The sequence below is a fragment of the Saimiri boliviensis genome, chromosome 4 (genome assembly GCF_048565385.1).
Source record: "Saimiri boliviensis isolate mSaiBol1 chromosome 4, mSaiBol1.pri, whole genome shotgun sequence".
In the NCBI taxonomy this organism is placed as follows: Eukaryota; Metazoa; Chordata; class Mammalia; order Primates; family Cebidae; genus Saimiri; species Saimiri boliviensis.
Window position 1 is genome coordinate 155241454 of NC_133452.1, and position 22783 is coordinate 155264236.

The 22783-nt window shown below is 41.4% G+C and overlaps 1 protein-coding gene across 1 annotated transcript in view; it reads left to right on the top strand.

The window, feature by feature from the left end:
- Positions 1-753: 753 nt before the first annotated feature.
- LOC120361143 (uncharacterized) overlaps positions 754-22783 on the top strand; it is a gene marked incomplete at its 3' end in the record, with an annotated part of 59440 nt that continues 37410 nt past the window's right edge. Inside the window, 1 exon segment of the mRNA XM_074397116.1 lies at positions 754-861. Within this exon segment, the coding sequence (XP_074253217.1) occupies positions 754-861 (108 nt within the window).

The window sequence follows — 22783 nt, forward strand, 5'->3', positions numbered from 1 at the left end:
GTATGTATAACTATAAGTCCAAATACTGTCTTTAGAATTCTACAAATCAATCACATTATTTTGTTGAATTCTAACGCATTTTCCCCATGAATTATCAAGACAATTATGGGTTTTAAAATGAAGCTTCGCGCAGTGGTTCAGGCCTGTAAATCCCAGCACTTTGGGAGGAGGAGGCCAGAGGATTGCTTGAGGCCAGGAGTTTGAGACCAGACTGGACAACACAAGTGGACCCTGCCTCTACTAAAAATAAAAATGAAAATTAACCAGGCATGGTGGTGCACCCCTGTAGTCCTAGCTATTAGGAAAGCTAAAATGGGAAGCTGGCTTGAGCCCAGGAGTTTGAGGCTGCAGTGAGCTATGATCACGCCACTGTACTCAAGTCTGGGCCACAGAGCAAGACCCTGCTCTAAAAAAAAAAAAAAAAAAAAAAAAAAAGTGAAAATAAATAAATGAATAAAATGGCTTTATAGGCTTCATCTTACAGACATTTAGTCTTTGCTTTTTCTGTTAAAGCCGAATGAAATACAGCTCCAATTGTCTATATATAAACACACAGACACACATTAGACCTCAAAGAATTGAATTCATTTTTATGGGTTAAAGCATCTGAATGTTATTGAGACAGGATTAAATGGAAAGTGTTCCTGACTCTTCCTAACAGAAATAGCATCATCGCTGGCCCTGGGCCTGGTGGTTGAGTCCTCAGCTAGAATCATATACTGTGTTCAGCAAAAGATAGTTGAGCTCAGAAGCATGTCCCAGGGTAACACTGCTGCCCACAGCGGTTGTGCAAATTCTCAGGAAGCTAAGAATTTCCAGAAGCAGCTGGTCCTGGCCATTCCTTCAGCTATCCCAGAACGGGTAGGATTCTTGACCATGCTGGAGGCCCAGAGGCCAAACAGAACCCAGTGTTCATGCTTACCTAACCACAGGTCTTGCCTCATGCATTTTTGTTTCTGGTATCTATGTTGATATAGAGAGTCTATTAGAATAACTCTGGGCTCTTCTGTTGTAAAACCAAGCTTGATATGAAGAGCCACAGAAGGCCAGACACATTTATTTCCCTCGGTCACTAGGAGAAATGTCACCTCTGAAAAACCGGATGTTAATGAGGAGGGGAAACAGCAGTCATATTTCATCCTTCCGCTGGCATGATCTAGACTTTGGCTAGTCTCTGATCCTGCCTCAGCAAATATGATGCACTTGACATTCATAGCAGTTTCTTGGATGAGGCGATTGGCGCCTGGGCGCTTACAGGATTCCAGCTGATTCTCTTTCCTGCCACCCTCGAGGGGCCGAGCCAGCCGTGGATGGGGTTAGCCAGCCCCTCATTCCAAAGAGTAGTGCACCCCATCTGTGCTGGTGTTCTGACGTGAACACTGTTTCCTCTGCCTAAGAAACATTCTCCAAAGAAAATAGGGTACTTGGAATGAACACACGATTCAATATGGAAGGTAAGAGAAAGGAGAAATGGACACCTACCAAGTCCTAGCTTTTAAAGGAGAATATTCTGCTCAAGACCAACACCTCTCCTTGAAGGATAATCTGGGCACATAAGACAGGTAGACACTCCTTATCTCATAGATCTCCCTGCAGGAGCTCAGCCACGCTAAAAGGACTTCCTGTTCCAGTAAGAACAATAGAGAAGGGAAGCTGCAGGCTGAGTGGCATCAGCCTTACTTCTAGTGGCTAACATGGGTGTGGCATGTCTCTCCTTGTGCTGAGGGAGTGAAGGGGACCGAGAAGAGAAACTTGCATGACAGAGAAAAGGGAATGAGGTCAGACTACAGTTGGATCCCAAGAGGATCCTTGGCAAGTCATGCCCTGCAAACACTTCACGTGGCTGATCTCCTTTAATACTCAGCCAACTCTATGTGATATTATCATCCCAATTTTGCAAATGAAAAAAAAAAAAACAAAACAAAACTTTACATTGTTGAGTGTTGTATTCAGCATCTCACAGTAAGTAGCCAAGTCTCATTTGAATCCAGGCCTGTCTACCCCCAAACCTCACACCCTGCCCTGTAGCCCAACAAGAGATCTAAGTTTCCTGCTTAATTTACCTACTTTTGTCTTCAAAGGAGGCAAGTAAGTATTCCTGAATAAAGTGTTAGCTCCCTTGGGGAACCAGGAATGGAAAATAAGAAGGATAAGGAAGTAGTTTTGTTCTCTTAAGTAATGATTAAGGGCAGCAAAGCTAAACTTGATGGTAGAATCTGATCTGATTTTCTGTTGCAACCAACGTTTGTGTTCTTAAAGGAAGAGGACGCAGGCTGTGATGTTCATGTGTTACGCCATTCTTTCATTGCTATAAAGGAACACACGAGACTGGGTAATTTATAAAGAAAAGAGTAGTGGTGGGTGTGGTGGCTCATGCCTCTAATCCCAGCACTTTGGGAGACAAAGGCAGGTGGATCACCTGAGGTCAGGAGTTTGAGACCAGCCTGGCCAACACAGCAAAAAGCCATCTCTACTAAAAGTACAAAAATTAGCCGGACATGGTGGTGGGTGCCTGTAATCCCAGCTAGTTGTGAGGCTGAGGCAGGAGAATCACTTGAACCCAGGAGGCAGAGGTTGTGATGAGCCAAGATCGCACCACTGCACTCCAACCTGGGCAACAGAGTGAGACTCTGTCTCAAATAAAGAAGGAGGAAAAGAAAAGAGGTTTAATTGGGTCATGGTTTTGTGGGCCATACAAACATGGCAATGGCCTCTGCTCAGCTTCTGGGGAGGCCTCAGGGAGCTTTCACTGATGGTGGAAGGTGAAGAGGAAGCAGACATGAACTCACTCATTATCACAAGGACAGCAGCATGGACCATGAGGGAAGCTTCCCCATGACCTAAACACCTCCTACCAGGCCCCTCCTCCAACACTGGGATGACAGTTCAACTCGAGGACAACAGCCAAACTCTATCCCCTCCATCTTACTTTTCACAGGATGAGAAGATAGCCCAGAGCTACTTTTATCAACTTTCCTCCCTAAAACCTTAGCTCCTCAACAAATAAAAGGTATATTTGCAATAGAATAGTTCTTCATGCTAGACACAATATAGTGTTTACTAAATCTATAGATTATCTCTAACACCAAATATCCTCTACACAATAGCCCTAATCATGGGATTTTAAGCAGAGTATGCACCCCATTTTAACAAACTTGGAATAGAAGAGTTGTTGGGTTTTTTTGTTTGTTTGTTTGTTTGGTTTTTGGTTTTTTTGGCTGAGATGGTTCTATCAAAGGAAGCCCACACCACATTCAAAGCACTGATTTTCTCAAAAAGAAAAATAGGCTGTGCGTGATGCTTCACTCCTGTAATCTCAGCACTTTGGGAGGCCGAGGCCAGTGGATCACTTGAGGTCAGGAGTTTCACCAATATGGTAAAATCCTGCATGTACAAAAATGAGCTGGGCATGGTGGCGAGAGCCTGTAGTCCCCGCTGCTTGGGAGGCTGAGATGGGAGAATAGCTTGAACATGGGAGGCGGAGGTTGCAGTGATCCCAGATCACATCACTCCACTCCAGCCTGGGTGACAGAGCAAGATTCCGTCTCCAAAAAAAAAGACATGTACATAGCAAAATCATCAAGATTTGCATTGGACAAAAGAGGTGATGACTTAGACTCAAAGATCCCAACATAATTTGATAAATGTTCAAAAGAAAAAACTTCTCCACATATGTGAGGGTGTTTGGATCAAGAAGTATAATTCCTTGACTGAGTTGAACCAATCACAGCCCTTCCTGGCATTTTATTTTGCCTTGGGAACAGAGGGAGAGTGAGTCAGTCCTGTTTCGGTTGTGGGAACAGCAAGATGGAAAAATTGGGCCCATCTCTAATGATAATGGGGTCCTCAGGTGGAGAAGAGTGAAACAAAGCTTTTCCTTATGACGTTCTTCTCATTAGTCTTTCCTTGATAGAGCCTCATCCTCACCCTTCTTGCTGTTTGGTTATTTGTTCAACCCCTCCTTTGATTATATAAGAAAATCTAGTATCCTATTAAATCCCTTCATGTGCTTAAGCTAATTTGAGTTGATCTTTTATCACATTCAAAGAAAAAAAAAGCAACTCATGATTAATGCACCATCGAACTGAAAATACATGAACTATTTGTCTCAAGGAATTTCAGGGCTGTGTCAGGATTTTTCGTTCGTGATATAAGGAGGCCAGGTTCTTTGACAGAGCTGCCAAATGATCCCTACCTTAAAAGGGCTCTGCAAGATCTGAGGGAGATGAAAGCAGTCGGAGGATAGCCCTGTTACGGATCAGACATTTACATAAAAGGAAAGCACCCAGCACATCTACATAGGAGCACGCTGCCTGGCTGGGGGGACATGCTAGTAAGAATCTCAGACTCTGCCCCTGAGCTTGCTGAGCTGCCCATAAAGGAGGCACACTAATGTGCCCGCTCAGCTTTTGAATGTCGAGATGGAATCTTCAAGATAGTACTTAGTAGAGAGGTTTTATATAAGCCACTCACATACAAGTCATGTCAGTGATTCACAGTAACTCTTAGACAATTCAAGGATGCCAGGTATATGAGTGAATGCCACTAGCAATTTTTTTTCCTAGACAGAAGCTTCAAACACTAGGCTGTCACATTCAAAACATTCTGCAACCCAATTCCTGTGAAGCCTTCACAAGCTCCTTAGAATCAGCTGCCTCTGCATCGGGAGCAAGCTGGCAGGGGAGAAAGGGAAGAGGCAGGGGAGAAGGAGAAGGGATAAGGGAGGGGCCAGGAGGGGCGCCTGCTTGCTGGTTCCAGCTCCATGCAACGGAAGGAGGCTTGGCTCTCTTGGTCAACATCTGCAGGTGCCAGTCCTGCCCCCGAAGCCTAATATTCAGAAAGGAGGAGCCACACCCCACCTGGCAAGAGAAGAGGAGAAAGACCAGTTCTAGAGAAAGCCTGTCACTTGACCGCATGCTCCATCCCCTATTCAGTACCACCTCCCGGGTCCTCCTGATCGTGGGTAGAATGGTGTCCCACCCCCCCCCATTCATGTCCAACCAGAGCCTCACAAGTGCACTTGTTTGGAAATGGGGTCTTTACAGATGCATTTGCAAGAACCTTGAGATTAAATTATCCTGGATTTAGGGTAGGCCGTAAATCTAATGACGGATGTGCTTATTACAAGAGAAGAGGAGGCAGAGATGTGGACAGGGAAGGAGGTCCAGTGAAGAGAAAGGTGGAGATCGGAGGGAGGCGATGGAGTGCTAGGGGCCACCAGAAGCCAGGAAGAGGCGAGGAAGCATTCTTCTCTAAATCCTTCATGGGGAGCATAGCTCTGCTGACACCTTAATTTTGGAGTTCTAGCCTCCAGAAATGTGAGAGAACAAACTTCTGTTTCGTTTTTGGTTTTTTGAGATGGAGTCTCACTCTGTTGCCCAGTCTAGAATGCAGTGGTGCGATCTCAGCTCACTGCAGCCTCCGCCTCCTGGGTTCAAGCAATTCTCTGTGTCAGCCTCCCGAGTAGCTGTGATCACAGGCTCCTGCCACCACACCCCACTAATTTTTTGCAGTTTTAGTAGAGTCGGGGTTTCTCCATGTTGGCCAGGCTGGTCTCAAACTCCTGACCTCAGGTGATCGGCCCACCTTGGTTTCCTGAAGTGCTAGGATTACAGGTATGAGCCACGGCGTCTGATGAATGTCTGTTGATTTAAGCCATCAAGTTCGTGTTACTTTATTATTTTTCTTCAGTAGCCTGTTTTGAATGAAACTTTTTCAGCTTCTCTATCAACTTAGCCAGCAGCTACTATTCTCAGGTACCACTTCAGTGATACAATCACGGCCTGAAAGTTTAAGAGTGTTTAGTACTGACAGACCCTGGGGGGTACACAGCATACCTGGAGGTTACAAACACACCCAGAAGTCAGGGGGAACAGGCAGGGAGAGAGGAGAGGAGTGGCAATTGACTACATATTGGGGAATATGACACTTTAAGTTATCCAGCAAATGCCCAAATGGTCTTTTAAAGAAACAGAAGGCAAGCAGGGAGCCCTGTCCGCTAAGCGAGAGGAAAGTCTCTAAGTTCTTATCTTTGGCCACTGGCTTGAGCCATTTGGGTGTGGTGTAGAACCAGAAACTGTGTCAAGGGTGACTGAGCCCTGCCTCTGGCATGAGAAAGCTAAGCCTGCATTTTAAATGGATGCGAAGGCCACATAAAATGATATGCATCTACTACATAGCCACGAGGCACTAACACAGGCTGGAGGCCCCGTAGGCATCCCTTCACCCAGTACCCAGGCACACCAACTTCCCCCACCACCCCCCACCCGCCACACCTGCTTCCCTCACCCCACTGCCTCTCATCTTTGCCCTCCTCTTTCCCATCCCTATATCAAAGTGCCCATTTTCTAAATGGGAGTCGTGTCAGTTAAAGTGCCAAGGAAAATCTGTTTGATTGAACCAATTCTTTTTTTTTTTTTTTTTTTGAGACAGAGTCTCACTTTGTCTCCCAGGCTGGACTGCAGTGGCATGATCTTGGCTCACTGCAACCTCAACCTCCTGGGTTCAAGCAATTCTCCTGCCTCAGCCTCCTGAGTAGCTGGGACTACGGGCACCCACCACCATGCAGGGCTAATTTTTGTATTTTTAGTAGAGATGAGGTTTTGCCATGTTGGTCAGGCTGGTCTTGAACTCCTGACTTAAGTGATCCACCCACCTCAGCCTCCCAAAGTGCTGGGATGACAGGCGTGAGCAGCCATGCCTGGCCTGGTCTTGATATCAATTATAACTCAGACCACGTAGTTGCGTGGCCTCCATTTCCCAGTTCTTGCTGGCCTGGAGGCAGAAAGAACCAGATTGACAATAGTGACGCTGCAGTTACTTCCCTCTGAGGCCTTCTGCTCCCCTTTCCTACCTCCAGCCTCCACCCAGAGTATTCACCAGCACTTACTCACAGGCCCACTCTACTGACCCTGCTTGTATGAAAAATGAGGGGACTGAGCTTCCTACTGTGACTGCCACCACCTGCCAACCTGGCACCGGCCCTGCCAGGCAGACACTGCCTCTGGTCAGTACCCCCAGAAGGACACACCATGGCTGCCTCTGAAGTGGAGAGAACCTCCTTCAATACTTTACACAGAAACCTGTAGATACACCTGATATCTGGGTCTGATCCCTGAAGACCTCTACTTCTTGGAGACGTGGACATAAGCCACATGCCTCTGCCCCTTCTTCCCTTTGTTCCTTCTTGCTGAATGAAAAAAGGAGATGGCGGCTGGAACTGCAGTAACCAACACAGACTATAGGCGACCTTGGAAAAAGAGTCCACGGGCTGCTGATAAACAAGCTAGAATGAGCATCTGATGACTATGCCAACTGGATTTGCTTCCAGACTCTCATACGAGAGAGAAACAAACTTCTATCTCCTTTGACACACCGCTGTTTGGGGATTGCTGTACATCATGATTGAACCAAATCCTACTAACACCCTTTAGCTCTCTTTGTACATAATGTACTCGGTTAAATGTATTTAGCTGCGAGTAACAGAATACCACACCAGTGGAGATTTGAGCCATAAGACGTTTCATTGTTCCTCATTATAAGATGTCTTGAGGTAGGGAGTTTCAGGATGTATTCTATGGCTCAGCAGCACCAGAACACAAGGACAGCATCTCTGGGGTTCTCTGGAACTGCCACTCCTGTTCACAATCCAGCTGCCGCAGCACACTCTCACACAACAGCATCTGGAGCAGAAAGGAACTCTGTTATTAGTAAGAAAAGCGTTCCCATCAGCCTCTGAGCAGGTTTCCCCCCTACAACTCACTGCCCACCCCTAGTCCAGTCACTGCCAATGGAGAGCAGGGTTGACCAAACCGGTGATTTGTTCCCCATAGTAATTTATTCCCTCTGTAGTGAGGCACATTGTCTTTCAATCAAAACCACCGTTCCATTAGCAAACAAGCAGAAAGAATGGCTGGGGTGAGGGCATGGGGGTGGGCAACTAGTGTGTCTGCCCCACAGATAAAAAAGCGCTTGCGTTCTGCAGGGATAAAAACATTTGGGTCCTTGATTTGATTTTGTTCTCCTTTTGGGTTGACATGGTTCCAAAAGTCCAAAACTAAATCCTTCACTTAGGACATGTAGCTTTTCTGCTTAAAATAGACGACCCGATTATTTGGGGCTAAAGAAGAACTAAGTGGGAACAATATTTAACCCATCTAACAATAAGAAAAATGACTTTATCTTTTATGCTCTCAGAGAGAAACAAGAGTTGCTTATTTTAAGAAACACCCATCTCAGGAGCTCTGGAGCCATCCTCTCCCAGCTTGCCTCCCTGGATTGTTGGTTCTATTCTTGAATCTTGTGTCTGCTCTTTCTCCATGGAGCTCTCTGGATCTCCTTCCTCATGCAGTTCCCTCCCTCTTCTTCCAGGCTGGCTCTGTGCCTTCTCTTTTGTTATTGTTCCTTTTCTCTTTCTTTCTTTTGTCTTTCTTGCTCCTTCCTCCTCCCACCGCTTCTCAACCGCTGCTAATATTGAAGTATCCCTGCTAGAATCTGCTGTTTCATTATATTTGTTTCTATGTTTATTTTTGTTACTTTTAAAAGCAGGTGCGTTAAATGTTTGTGCACTGCCCTCATAGAAAAAGCTTTTAGAAAATCAAACTAAACTAAATGACACACACACACACAAACAACTTTCTGCATTTGTCATGTGACTGATTAATTGCGTTCAGTATTTGGTCTTGTGATGGAAAGGACTAGCAAAAAGCAATATCCTATCAGACTCTCTTCTTTGATTTGATCTAATTAATTCAGCCAAGCTCTGGCAGACAGCGCAAAGCCATATGGGCTGTCACGAAGCCCAGCAAATATTCATGTAGCTGGAACCTCTCAGGTACTTGGCTATCGACACAGAGATCTGGCTTGGACCCAGCACTGAGCCAGAGTGTCCTGCATGGGGGCTGCTGTGGACTGAATTGCATTCTTCCAAAACCCATATGTTGAAGCCCTAATCCTCAATGTGACTATATTTGGAGATGGCGTTTTTAGGAGATAATTAAGGTTAAATTATGTCATCGGGGTGGGGCTGTAATTTGGTAGTACTGCAGTTTTATAAAAAGAGGAAGAAAAAGATCTCTCTCTCTCGCTCTGTCTCTGGATGTGAGAGCAACACAGGAAGGTAGCCGTCTGCAAGCCAGAAAAAAGAGCCCTCAAAAGAAACTGAATCTGCTGGCACCTTGATCTTGGGCTTCTCAGTCTCTATCATAGTGAGGAAATTCGTTTCTATTGGCTAAACCATGCAGCCTTTGGTATTTTGTTACGGCTGACCAAGCAGGCTCATACAGGGGGCATGATGTGAGTGTATAATGACTAAAACAACATGGAGTAATTCCCTACCCAGCCTCCTCCCAGCTTTTGTAGCTGAAGTTTCACCCACCTAAGTAGGCTCAGCTTGTTCATCTGTGAATCAAGAGAAAAACTCTGGCTTCTGGGAGGGGTGGTGGTGGGGATGGAGAATATGGTCACCTGGTGGGTTCATCTTGCCCACTGCACAGACAAAGCCGATTCACTGAGACATGCGCATTGCTGTAGAGAAAGAGTTTAATTATCACAAGACTAAGCAAGCGGAAGATGGGAGTAAGTAGTCAAATCACCCTCCCTGAAATTTCAGAGGCTAGACTTTTTCAAGGATAGTTTTGTAAGCAAGTGGCTAGGACATGGTGGGTGCTGATTGGTCGGGGATGCAATCATAGGGTGTGGAAAATAGTCCCTGTACAGAGTCAGCCTCTTGGTGGAGGCCACAGGACCAGTTGAATCACGAGTCATGAGTCCAGGTAGAGTCATCAGTCACCAGAAAGCCAAAGTCTGAAAAACATCTGAAAAGACAAATCTTAGGTCTACAAGAGCAATGTTATCTATAGGGTCAATCATGGAAGTTATGAATCTTGTGACCACCCCTACATGACTCCTGAACGGTAAACAATGACTAGTTATCACTCAACTATGTACAGATCATAGCAGAAATTAGGCTTCTATCATAATCCTAATCTCATGGCCTTTCATTAGTCTTACAAAAGCAATTTCAGTCCCCAAACAAGGAGGGAGTCAGTTTTAGGGAGGGACTATTATAATTCTTGCTTTTTCAAAGTTAAACTATAAACTAAATTCCAGCCATGGTTAACTTGGCCTACGCCCAGGAATGATGGAAGATAGCCAGCTTGTGAGGCTAGATGCAAGATGGAGTCAGTTAGGTTAGATTTTTCTCACTGTTATAATTTTTGCAAAGGCAGTTTCAGAAGGGAACAAAATTTTGCTGAAATAAATGATATCTCTTTCATATTTGTGGTGATTTATTTCTAGGATGATTCTTTTTAAATTCTATTCATAAAATTTTTATTATGTATCTTTAAACAATACTCTTAAAAACAACCATTATTATCATATTTCTCAAAATTGAGGTAATTTCACAATATCAACTATCTAGTATGTGTTCATATTTCTAATTATTTCATAATGCATTAATGTGTGCATTTTCATTTTTACACATTGTTTATTTGAATTGGGTTCCAAATGAAGATCACCAATGGCAATTGGTTGTGATGTCTCTGAGTCTCTTATAATCTACAGGATCCTCTTTCATCATTTTATTTCATTCAATTTTTGTTGTCGTTGATGAAGAAAGAAGAAACAGGGTGATGTACCATATAGAATTTCCTAGTTGGATAGTCTGGATGTTCTCATTATATCCCCATGGTGGTTTTTTTATTTTTCTTATTTTTTATTTTTTTGAGACGGAGTTTCACTCCTGTTGCCCAGCCTGGAGTGCAGTGATGTGATCTCTGCTCACTGCAACCTCCTTCTCCCGGGTTCAAGTAATTCTTCTGCCTCAGCCTCCCAAGTAGCTGGATTACAGGCATGTGCCACCATGCCTGGCTAATATAGCTCATATAGGACCATCAGATAAATGCTTGATTATTTTCCTTTGTTTATTGATTTTTATATTAATGAGCTGGTTCACTAGCCTTCTCCAAGGGAGACCAATTGACACTAATTCAAGTTGCCTTTTTTCTGTATTATTATGAACTTGTGGATTTTAACATGTTTTATGTGTTTCAATCCATTGCAGTTATTATCTTTAATAATGTTAATTTCTTTCTTTTTTTTTTTTTTTGTGATGGAGTCTTGCTTTGTTGCCCAGGCTAGAATGTAGTGGCATGATCTCGGCTCACTGCACCTTTGGTCTCCCCAGTTCAAGTGATTCTCCTACCTCAGCCTCCTGAGTAGCTGGGATTACAGGTGCATGCCACCATACTTGGCTAATTTTTGTGTTTTTAGTAGAGATGGGGTTTTGCCACACTGGCCAGGCTGGTCTTGAACTCCTGATCTCAGGTGATCTTCCCACTTGGGCCTCCCAAAGTGCTGCGATTACAGGTGTGAGCCACCATACCCAACCTCTTAATGATGTTAAAATTGTCCAAACTTCAGCCAATGGAAGCTTCTTCAGGTTGGATCCTGGGGTCCTTTTGACATGACTTAGTAATCTTTGACCTCTTTTTTTCATCTTTTCTCTCTGATCCAGAAAGATACTCAGGCTCTTCTGTTATAGTTCCTGACCCAGACCTGGAGTCAGTCATTTCTTCAAGTCACTTTGTTTCAGTGAGAAATGAAATTGCACTGTCACAGTCTAGCTGCTGTGGTTATTCATTACTATGAGCTTCATCATTATTTTCTCAGTATTTCCACAGACAGAACTAGAAAACTGTTTTTTTAAAAAATAAAATGTCATGAGAACATATTGATACTTTCAATTCAAATTCAGGAATGAAAGGTTTATTTAACCTTTTCTATCTTAAATATGTTCTTTCTCCTATACCAGTAAAACTGTCAATGGCACAGAATAATACAATTAGTGAAAACACCTTTGCAAAATTATGACAGTAAGAGAAATCTGACATGGTTGACGTCATCTTGCTTCTACTCTCCAAGCTGTCCTTGGTCATTCCTGGGCATAGGCCAAGTTAATTTTGGGAAAAATTTAGTTTATAGTTTAAGTTTGAAAGCAAGGAAGAGGCCAGGCACACCTGTATTCCCAGCACTTTGGGAAGCTAAGGCAGGCGGATCACGAGGTCAAGAGATCAAGACCATCCTGGCCAACACAGTGAAATCCTGCCTCTACTAAAAATACAAAAATTATCTGGGCATGGTGATGGACATGTGTAAATCCCAACTACTCAGGAGGCTGAGGCAGGAGAATCACTTGAACCCAGGTGGTGGAGGTTGCAGTGAGCCGAGATAATGCCACTGCACTCAGCCTAGGTGACAGAGTGAGACTCTGTCTCAAAAATAAATAAATAAATAAATAAATAAATAAGAAAGCAAGAAAGCTAGTAGTCCCTTCCTAGAACTAACCTCCATCTTGCTCAGGGACTGAAAACCACTTTTGTAAGACTATTGAAAGGTCACAAGATTAGGATCATGGGAGGGGCCTGAATTCTGCTAAAATATAGGCATAGTTTCTATAATCCCATAGTGCTTCGGACTCAGGAGTCATGTGGCCAGAGGTCACAAGATTTGTGACTTCCCTACTTGCCCCCTGTAGATAACATCACTACTGGAGAGCCCAAGATTGGTCTTTTGAGGTATATTTAAGACGTTTGCATTCTGGCAACCAACCCCACCTGGACTCATGATTCATGATTCAGCTGGTCCTGTGGCCCCCATCTAGAGGCAGACTCAGCACACGAGGACTATTTTTCACACCCCTGTGATGGCATTCCCAACCAATCAGCAGCACTTATCCCCTAGTCCCACCAAACTACTCTTGACAAATTCTAACCTCCTAGCCTTCAAGGAGATTGATTTGAGTAATAACTCTGTCTCCCTCATGGCTGGCCTCAAGTCAGTTAAACTCTTTGCTGCAATGCCATGGTCTCAGTGAATTGATTTTTGTCTGTGCAGCAGGCAGGAGGAACTCACTGGACAATTACATTACAGTAGCATCTTTATCCTACAACACACCCATAGCCATCTTAGAGAAGGAATGCCAGCACCCACTGATGATATGAATACTATATATCCAGTTTAAACTTCTTCCCATTATATTTGTCCTTAAGATATAGCCCACTAAAATGTATAATCAAATTATTGTGTTTAAAGTCTCTTAGAAGAGTTGTCATGTGAACTATTCTTCACATCTTCAGAATATACAGAATGTAGATCTGAGAAGTATGAGGAAGGCCAAGCCAGAACAGAGGTAAAGGACCTGTCTAGAGAAGGACACTATTCTTTCCAGGAGAATCAGATTCATTCACATCCAACATAATTTCATCCTGCTGCTTCCTTTATTTATACCCTCTAACTCCTCATTTTCCTATCATCTCACCCCATGCTCACCTATGCCAATGCTGCCTTTGAGATTTATTAAAAATGTGTCTACACCTTTGATGCAGTAATTTCGTTTCTGAGCATTTATCAGTAAATTACCCAAAGAAGGAAAAAAAATTTACGCCACAAAGATTTTAATAATTCATGGACTGAAATACAGTTTTTAAACTTTGACTAGATTCAGGTCAGGGGCAATGGGTTATACCTGCAATCCTAGCACTTTGGGAGATGTAGGTAGGTGGATCACTTGAGCTCAGAAGTTCTAGAGCAGCCTGGGGAACATCGTGAAACCCCATTTCTACCAAAAAGTACAAGAAATTAGCTGGGTGTGGTGGCACACGCTTGTAGTCTCAGCTACTTGGGAGGCTGAGGCAGGAGGATTGCTTGAGCCTGGGAGGGGAAGGTTGCAGTGAGCTGAGATCACACTGCTGCCCTCCAGCCTGGGTGACAGAGCAAGACCCTGTCTCAAAATAAAACAAAATTAAATTAAAATTAAAAATAATAGAATTGTAGATGCAAAGAGTCTAACTCTGTAAAATATTTGAAGAGATTTGTTCTGAGCCAAATATGAGTGACCATGGTCTGTGACACAGCCCAGGAGGTCCTGAGGACATGTGCCCAAGGTGGTTGGGGCACAGCTTGGTTTCATATATTGTAGAGAGGCATGAGACATCAATCAAATACATTTAAAAATTATATTGGTTGGCTGGTGCAGTGACTCACTTCGTCTCAAAAAAAGAAAAAAAAGAAAGAAAGAAATATATTGGTCTAGAAAGGTGGACCGACTCAAAACAGAGCAGGGCAGCAGGGGGGCACTTCCAAGCTCTAGGTGAATTTAAACATTTTTTTCTGGTTGACGGTTGAGTTTGTCTAAAGACCTGGGATTCTTAGAAAGGGAATGTTTAGGGGCCAGGCGCGGTGGCTCAAGCCTGTAATCCCAGCACTTTGGGAGGCCGAGGCGGGTGGATCACGAGGTCGAGAGATCGAGACCATCCTGGTCAACATGGTGAAACCCCGTCTCTACTAAAAATACAAAAAAAAATTAGCTGGGCATGGTGGCACTTGCCTGTAATCCCAGCTACTCGGGAGGCTGAGGCAGGAGAATTGCCTGAACCCAGGAGGCGGAGGTTGCGGTGAGCCGAGATTGTGCCATTGCACTCCAGCCTGGGTAACAAGAGCGAAACTCCATCTCAAAAAAAAAAAAAAAAAAAAAAAAGAAAGGGAATGTTTAGGTTAAGATAAAGATTGTGGGCCGGGGGCGGTGGCTCACACATGTTATTCCAGCACTTTGGGAGGCCGAGGCAGGCAGATCATGAGGTTAGGAGTTCGAGACCAGCCTGACCAACATGGTAAAACCCTGTCACTACTAAAAATACGAAAATTAGCTGGGTATGGTGGCACGCACCTGTAATCCCAGCTACTCAGGAGGCTGAGGCAGGAGAATTGCTTGAACCCAGGAGGCAGAGGTTGCAGTAAGCCAAGATCCTGCCACTGCGCTCCAACCTGGGCAACAGAGAAAGATTCCATCAAAAACAAATGAACAAATAAAAGGTTGTGGAGAAAATGTTAATAAAGATTCTTTACAGATGTAGATTTTCCCCCACAAAGAACAGCTTGGCAGGGCCATTTCAAAATACGGTAAAGAAACATGTTTTAGGGTAAAATATTTTGATTTTTTTCTTTGTCTTGTAATGTTACGCCAGAGTCTGGTTGGAAAATAAGTCAATGTATAGGGTTAAATGAAACCCATCTGATGAGAATTTATGATTTGTAAGGCATGACTCTGCAGACACCTTAGATAGGAATTTGGCAAGATTAAAAAAAAATCAGAGTTTAGTCCTCAGAATGTAGATTCTATGCACATTTCCCTGACCACTGAGAAACAAAATAAAATTCTAAACCCCCCAGCTGACTGAATGGCTCCCCTCTTGGTCAAGAATACCCCCAGAGAAATTTTGGAGGTGAAATTCACAGCCATGATGGCATGGGAAATCGAATGTGCTTCATTATATCCCTCCCTTGATTACAGTCACTGGGTTTTCTTCTCTAAGTGATAAATAGAAACCAGCTTTTTCAAAAGACTCCTAGCTTATTTTCCCAGATACAGAACAAATACAAGATTAATCATTTCTTTACCTCTTTCTAAGATGAGATTAATATTTCTTTTACCCCTCCCTGAGATATCTGCTTCTATTCCCTTTTTCTTCAAATGTTCACCTTGTGTTATGTAAAAGGTAGATTTTCTGGACGCTAATTAAAGTCTCCCAAGTATGCAGTCAATTGTCTCACTGCTATCTCCCCCATTTTTAAGGAAAATGTGTAAATACTGAACCTCTTAAGAGTCTTTTTGGAAGAAACAGCCACAGGTAATTCTATGACTTGTGTTTTTCCTGGGCACACTATCAAGCTGGCTCAATAACCCTTGATGATTTGAGACTTATGCCTCAGTTGCTTATTTTTGTTGTGACCACCAATTAAGTAGGGTACTCTTTCATGGGTCTATTGGCTGTTTTATTTCCTTTTATGTGAAGTGCCTCACTTACATAGGGGTTTTCTCATTTTTTTCTGTGGGTTCTCAGTTCTTGCCTTATAGATTTGAAGGAATTTTTAACATAGTCAAGATACCAGCCTTTTGTGGTAATACATGTTGCAACTATTTTTTCCTACTCTGCGTTTTGCCTTTGTATTCTCTTTATGATGCTCTTTCATGAACAGAGTTTTTAATTTTGTTATAATGTTACATTTGTCAACTTTTTTCTGTGATTAAGAAACTCTTCCCTGCTCTTGAGTCATTGAAGTCTTTCTATCTTCTATGGGATGTATAATTTTACTTTTCACATTTAGCTCTCTGTTCCTCCTAAAATTGATTTTTGTGTATGATTAAGGTAAGGCTCAATGTTTACGTATTTCAATATGGATATCTACTAGTCACAGCATTATTATTTGAAAAGCCCATTTTTCCCCACTGATATACAAAGTGACCCTGGTCACATGAATTTTCTAAATAAGCACATTTATTTCTGGGGTCTCTAGTCCATCAGTCTGTTCATCTCTCCCTGTATCAATACCACACTATGTAAATACCATAATATACATCATATAGAAGGAAAAATTCACCCCCTTATACTTTTCTTTAGAAGTGTAACAGCAAATGTTTATTTTATTTTATTTTATTTTATTTATTTATTTCTTTTGAGACAGAGTCTTGCTCTGTCACCAGGAGCCAGGCTGGAGTGCAGTGGCACAATCTCGGCTCACTGCAACCTATGCCTCCCAGGTTCAAGCAATTAACCTGCCTCAGCCTCCCGAGTAGCTGGGACTACAGGCGCACACCATACCACCCAGCTAATTTTTGTATTTTTTAGTAGAGATGGGGTTTCACCATGTTGGCCAGGATGATCTCTATCTCTTAACCTTGTGATAGCCCACCTCAGCCTCCCAAAGTGCTGGAGGCATGAGCCACTGCACCTAGCCAACAGCAAATGTTATACTTGATATTCATTTTTTTTCTGTTTTGCATTTTCATTTATATTTCTATGCACTTTAGAAGCAGTGAATCAATTTCAATACATAGTCTGCTGTAACATATCAGGACTGAAAGGAACATGTAGTTCAATTAGACAGAAGTGGCATGTTTAAGTAATATTAAATCTTCTAATCCATGAACATGGTATATTTTGTCATTATTTGTTTTCTTAGATGTGCAATAAAATTGTATTATTTTCTCTATAAAAGTCTCACACATTTTTAAAACCATTTGTGTCTCGGTATGTTTAAATGTTCATGTTAAATATATCCTTTTTTTCATTTTCTCATTACTTGTAGCTAGCACACAAAATGTAAGTAAATATTGTTTATTATATTTGTACGCAACAAAATTACTAAACTCTTTAATTCATTCTAATAACTCATATATAAGTCATTTGCATTTTCTATGTAAATTATTATATCATTTACAAAGGCTACAGTTTTGTTTCTTTCTTACTGCTCTTAATACTTTTTATTTATTTTTCCTGTCTTAATGTTCCAGCTTGAACCTCTGGTGAAATAGAAGTGGTGATAGTAGATGTTCTTGTTTCATTTTGACCAAAGGGAAAGTTTTTATTTTTCATCATTAAGTATAATATTTGCTGTAGATTATGCCCTGATGAACATAAGAAAATTTCATTTATTATTAGCTTGCTGAAAGTATTTTCAAAATTCATATAAATGGATATTGAATTTTATCAAATGCAGTTTGTTTTAATCTATCAAGAAAATAATGTGGTGTGCCTTTTGTAAAGATTGAATGTGGTGGATTACATCCATGATTTTTCTAATGTTAAACTATCTTGCATTCCTAGAACAAGCCTAACTTGGTCATGATGTTTTGCACTTTATAAAATATATATAAACTTGATTTTTGTAGGGATTTATACATTTCATTCATTCATCCTAGTAACAAATGTTTATTGATCACATACACTGTGCTAGGCACATTTCCACATCAACAAAACAAACCAGGGTCCTTTCCTTTGTGGAGACAAAATACTATTAAAAAGAGACAGAAAGTATAGTTAAATATAATTCACAAGTCTTATTCTATGTATTAGAAAGTGAAAAGTACCATGGAATTTTTTTTTTTTTTTTTTTTTTTTGAGACGGAGTTTTGCTCTTGTTACCCAGGCTGGAGTGCAATGGCGCGATCTCGGCTCACTGCAACCTCCGCCTCCTGGGTTCAGGCAATTCTCCTGCCTCAGCCTCCTGAGTAGCTGGGACTACAGGCGCGCGCCACCATGCTCGGCTGATTTTTTTGTATTTTTAGTAGAGACGGGGTTTCACCATGTTGACCAGGATGGTCTCGATCTCTTGACCTTGTGATCCACCTGCCTTGGCCTCCCAAAGTGCTGGGATTACAGGTGTGAGCCACCGCACCCAGCCGGAATTTTTTAAATGGAGCAGAAAGAGGGCTAAGGAGATCCAGGGATAATTTGGGAGGTTATAGTGGAATAACGTGGTTAGAGAAAGCCTTGTTGAAAAGTAACAGCTAAGAAAATATTTTAAAGGGATAAGAACATTAACCATGTGGATACCTGGTAAATAGTTTTCTAGGAATGGGGAAGAACAAGAATATGTGCAAAAAGGCCAGTGTGGTTAGTCTGGAGTGAGCAATGGGAGGACCAATAGGTGAGGCATTCAGAGGAGTTAAAGGGCTAGATCATATGGAGTCTTGTAGACCATTGAAGGATTTGTGAAACAGGGTACTGTAGGGTTTTGAGCAGAAGTATGACATGATATGATTTTCACCTTAAAGGGACCACTTTCAAAGCCCTGTGAAGAACAGACTATAGGAAAGCAAACATGAAAAGTGTGGTACCAGTTAGGAACCTATTAAAATAATCCAGGTACAAGATAGTAGTGGTTCAGGTAAGGTAAATAGTGGAGGTGGTGAGTAATGGTTAGATTCTGAATATATTTGAAGACTAAGACAACAGAATTTCCTGATAAGTTGGATGTGTGGTATGAGGTAGAAATAAAAGAGGAATTAAAACCAACTCTAATTTTTTTTTCACGTGTGGCTAGAAGAATGGTTTGGCAGATGGAATCCAAAGTTCATTTTGGTATGTGTTGAATTTGAAGTTTCTGTCATGAAGCTAAGTAGAGTTGTCAACTAGGCAGTTGGATATGGAAATTGGGAGAAGAGTCCAGACTAGAAGTAGAAATTTGGGAGTTCTTGACATATGGATGATATTTTTAAGGAAATAGTGATGATATTGCCAAGGAAGTACATGTACATAGAAATAAGGAGAACCAAGGGTTCACCTTGCTGATCTCCAACATTAAGAGTTTGGGGAGAAGAGGAAAAATCAACATAAGAGACAAAGAATAAGCAGACATAAGATAGATGGAGAATCCGGTAACTATGCGATCCTGGAAGCCAAAGAAAAGTGTATTTCTAGAAAATAGAAAAAACTTACTCTTTTAAAAAAATTATTATTATACTTTAAGTTCTAAGACACATGTGCAGAACATGCAGGTTTGTTACATAGGTATACATTTGCCATGGGGGTTTGCCACACTCATCAGCCCGTCATCTGCATTAGATATTTCTCCTAAATGCTATTCCTCTCCTAGTTCCCCACCCACTGACAGGTCCCGGTGTGTGATGCTCCCCTTCCTGTGTCCATGTGTTCTCATTGTTCAACTCCCACTTATGAGTGAGAACATGTGGTGTGTGGTTTTCTGTTCTTGTGTTAGTTTGCTGAGAATGATGGTTTCCAGCTTCATCCATGTCCCTGCAAAGGACATGAGCTCATCCTTTTTCTATGGCTGTATAGTATTCCATAGTATATATGTGCCACATTTTCTTTATCCAGTCTATCAAATGCCTATCCAGTCTATTGATGGGCATTTGGGTTGGTTCCAAGTCTTTGCTATTGTTAATACCGCTACAACAAATATGCGTGTGCATGTATCTTTACAGTAGAATGATTTATAATCCTTTGAGTATATATCCAGGAATGGGATTGCTGGGTCAAATAGTATCTCTGGTTCTAGATCCTTGAGGAATCATCACACTGTCTTCCACAATGGTTGAACTAATTTACATTCCACCAACAGTGTAATACTATTCGTATTTCCCCACATCCTCTCCAGCATCTGTTGTTTCCTGACTTTTAATGATCACCATTCTAACTGGCATAAGATGGCATCTCATTGTGGTTTTGATTTGCATTTCTCTAGTGATGAGTGATGATGAGCTTTTTTTTATATGCTTTTTGGCCGCATACATGTCTTCTTTTGAGAAGTGTCTGTTCATATCCTTTGCCCACTTTTTGATGGTGTTGTTTGGGGTTTTTTTGTTAAGTTTGTTTAAGTTCTTTATAGATTCTCGATATTAGCCCTTTGTCAGAAGGACAGATTGCAAAAATTTTCTCCCATTATGTAGGCTGCCTGTTCACCCTGATGATAGTTTCTTTTGCTGTCTGTGCAGAGGCTTTTAAGTTTAATTAGGTCCTATTTGTCAATTTTGGTAGTATCTGGGCTGGAGTGCATAATTCCTCACGACATAGTCCCTCACAGCTTCTCTTGGTTAGGGGAGGAAGTCCCCTGACCCCTTGGACTTCCTGGGTGAGGTGATACTTCAGCTCATGCTCCTTGGGCTGCACCCATTGTCTAACCAGTCCCAATAAGATGAGCAGGGCACCTCAGTTAGAAATGCAGAAATCACCCACCTTCTGCAGGAAGCCGCAGACCAGAGCTGCTCCTATTCAGCCATCTTACCTGGAAGTCCAGAAAAAACGTACTCTTATTCTGTCAAATGCTGTTGATTAAGTAAGATGGTGATAGAGGTTGACCTTAGATTTAGCAAGGTTGTTCATGCCCATAAAAAGAGCTATTTTGGTACACTAGTAGGAAAAAAGGCATGAGTGCATGGAGACAAAATGGAAGAGGAGGACATAGTGAGAGAATATAGATAACATTTGAAGAAATATGGAAATGGGCAACTGGAGGAAGAAATTTGAATGTTGATGGAAATAACCTGGCAAAAGTGTAAAATATTGAATATGTAGCAAAGAGGGAAGAATTGGTAAACAAATGTCCTTAAGTGGAAGAGAAGGATAGGATGCAGTGCATAAATAGAGGGATTATGTTTTTTTGGCATGGGTGTTGTTTGTTTTTCAGACAGGATCTCACTACATCACCCAGACTAGAATGCAGTGGCACAAACCTAGCTCCCTGCAGGCTGGACCTTCCAGGCCCAAGTGATCCTCCCACCTCAGCCTCCCAAGTGGCTGGAACTACAGTTACACACCACTACACCCAGCTAAAATTAAAATTTTAATTTTAAGTTTTTTTGTGGAGATAGGTCTCACTATTATTGCCAGGCTATTCTTGAACTCCTGGGCTCAAGCAATCCTCCTGCCTCATCCTCCAAAATGTTGGGATTACAGGCATGAACCACTGCACTTGGCTGGGATTGTGTTTAGATTGGAGCATGGAAGAATCTATTATATGTAACAGGCAGGAAATACATGGGTTCAGATGGGAGTACTTGCAGGGTAGTAAGTGGAAGGACTGTTGTAGAAGACTGTGGAAGTTCTGATTATTTTAAGTTTCCCGGCAAAGTAAGAAATGAAGGCATTAGTTTGAGGTCTAGAGTTTTAGATCTTTTATTAAAAAGTTGCTCATATTATCATCTTTTTACTTGTAAAATAACTACAGCATCAGAAGTGGAAACTCATTTTCATTCCTGTTATTGGTTATTTATACCTTATTTATCTGTTCTTATTTCTTCATTTGTTGTCTATCTTATTTATTTCTGTATTTCCTGTCTCTAACTTCAGGGGCTGGGGGTATTTTGCTGATTGTATTCTAATTTGTGAGAGATGCTTAGCTCATTCATTTTCAGCCACTCTTCTTCACTAATGCATTTTTAAGATTTAAAATTTTTTATTATGAAATGTGTTCGTTGCCTTCCACAAGTAATTAGATATGTACTAGTTTTCAGTTCAAAATATAATCTGATTTCTGTTACAGTTCCTTCTTTGACTTGTGTGTTATGTTGAAGTATATGTTTTAATTTCTAAAACTATGAGCTTTTCTACTTAATTTTATTATTTATTTTTAGCTTACTTGCATTGCAATTGAGCCATGCTTTACAAAATTTCAGTTCTTCACAATTTATTAGGACAATGGTATGACCTTTTATTTTTTCCTTTGTTATAAATGTTCTGTGTATGCCAGGAAAAAAAAATGTGTTAGTGGGTGCAGTTTTCTAGCTATGTTTATTAGGTCAAGTTTATTAATCAAGCTATTAAAAGATTCTATAGCTTATCTAATTATTGTATGCTAAAGTTATCACTCAAGGGTGTATGTTAAAACCTTCTGCTGTGGCTGTGGATTTGTTCCTTTTCCCCCTTACATTTCAGTTAATATATGTTTACTGTATGTTTAGATTAGGTAATTAAGTTATACCGCTTAAACGTATTATCTTTTAATTTGAACGTTTAGTTCATTTACATTTAATGTAATTAGCAATGTATTTTGACTTATATCAGTCATATTATTTTGTGCTTTATATTTTTTCAGCCCATTTTACATTTTTTAAAAGTCCTGGCATACCTGCTTAATAAAGCCTAAAGTTAATCAACAGGCATCCTCCTGTGGGCAGTAACAAAAACCAGGAAACTTAGAACACCATTAACTCTATTAACTCTGTTTTCAATTTGCATATTGTGGTGAACATATATTAACTCTGTCATATTTTTAATCCCTTAATATTTTTTTTATTGTTCGCATGCTTTTTGTTCCATCTTGCAGCTCAGATTTTCCATCTGGAATTACTTTCCATCTGCCTGAAGTTTATTCTTTACAATTTCCTTTAGTGAGCATCTGCTTGTGGCAAACTTTCTTAGCTTTACTCATCTAAAAATGTATTTATGTTGTCCTCATTCTTGATAGATATTTTCATCCAGTC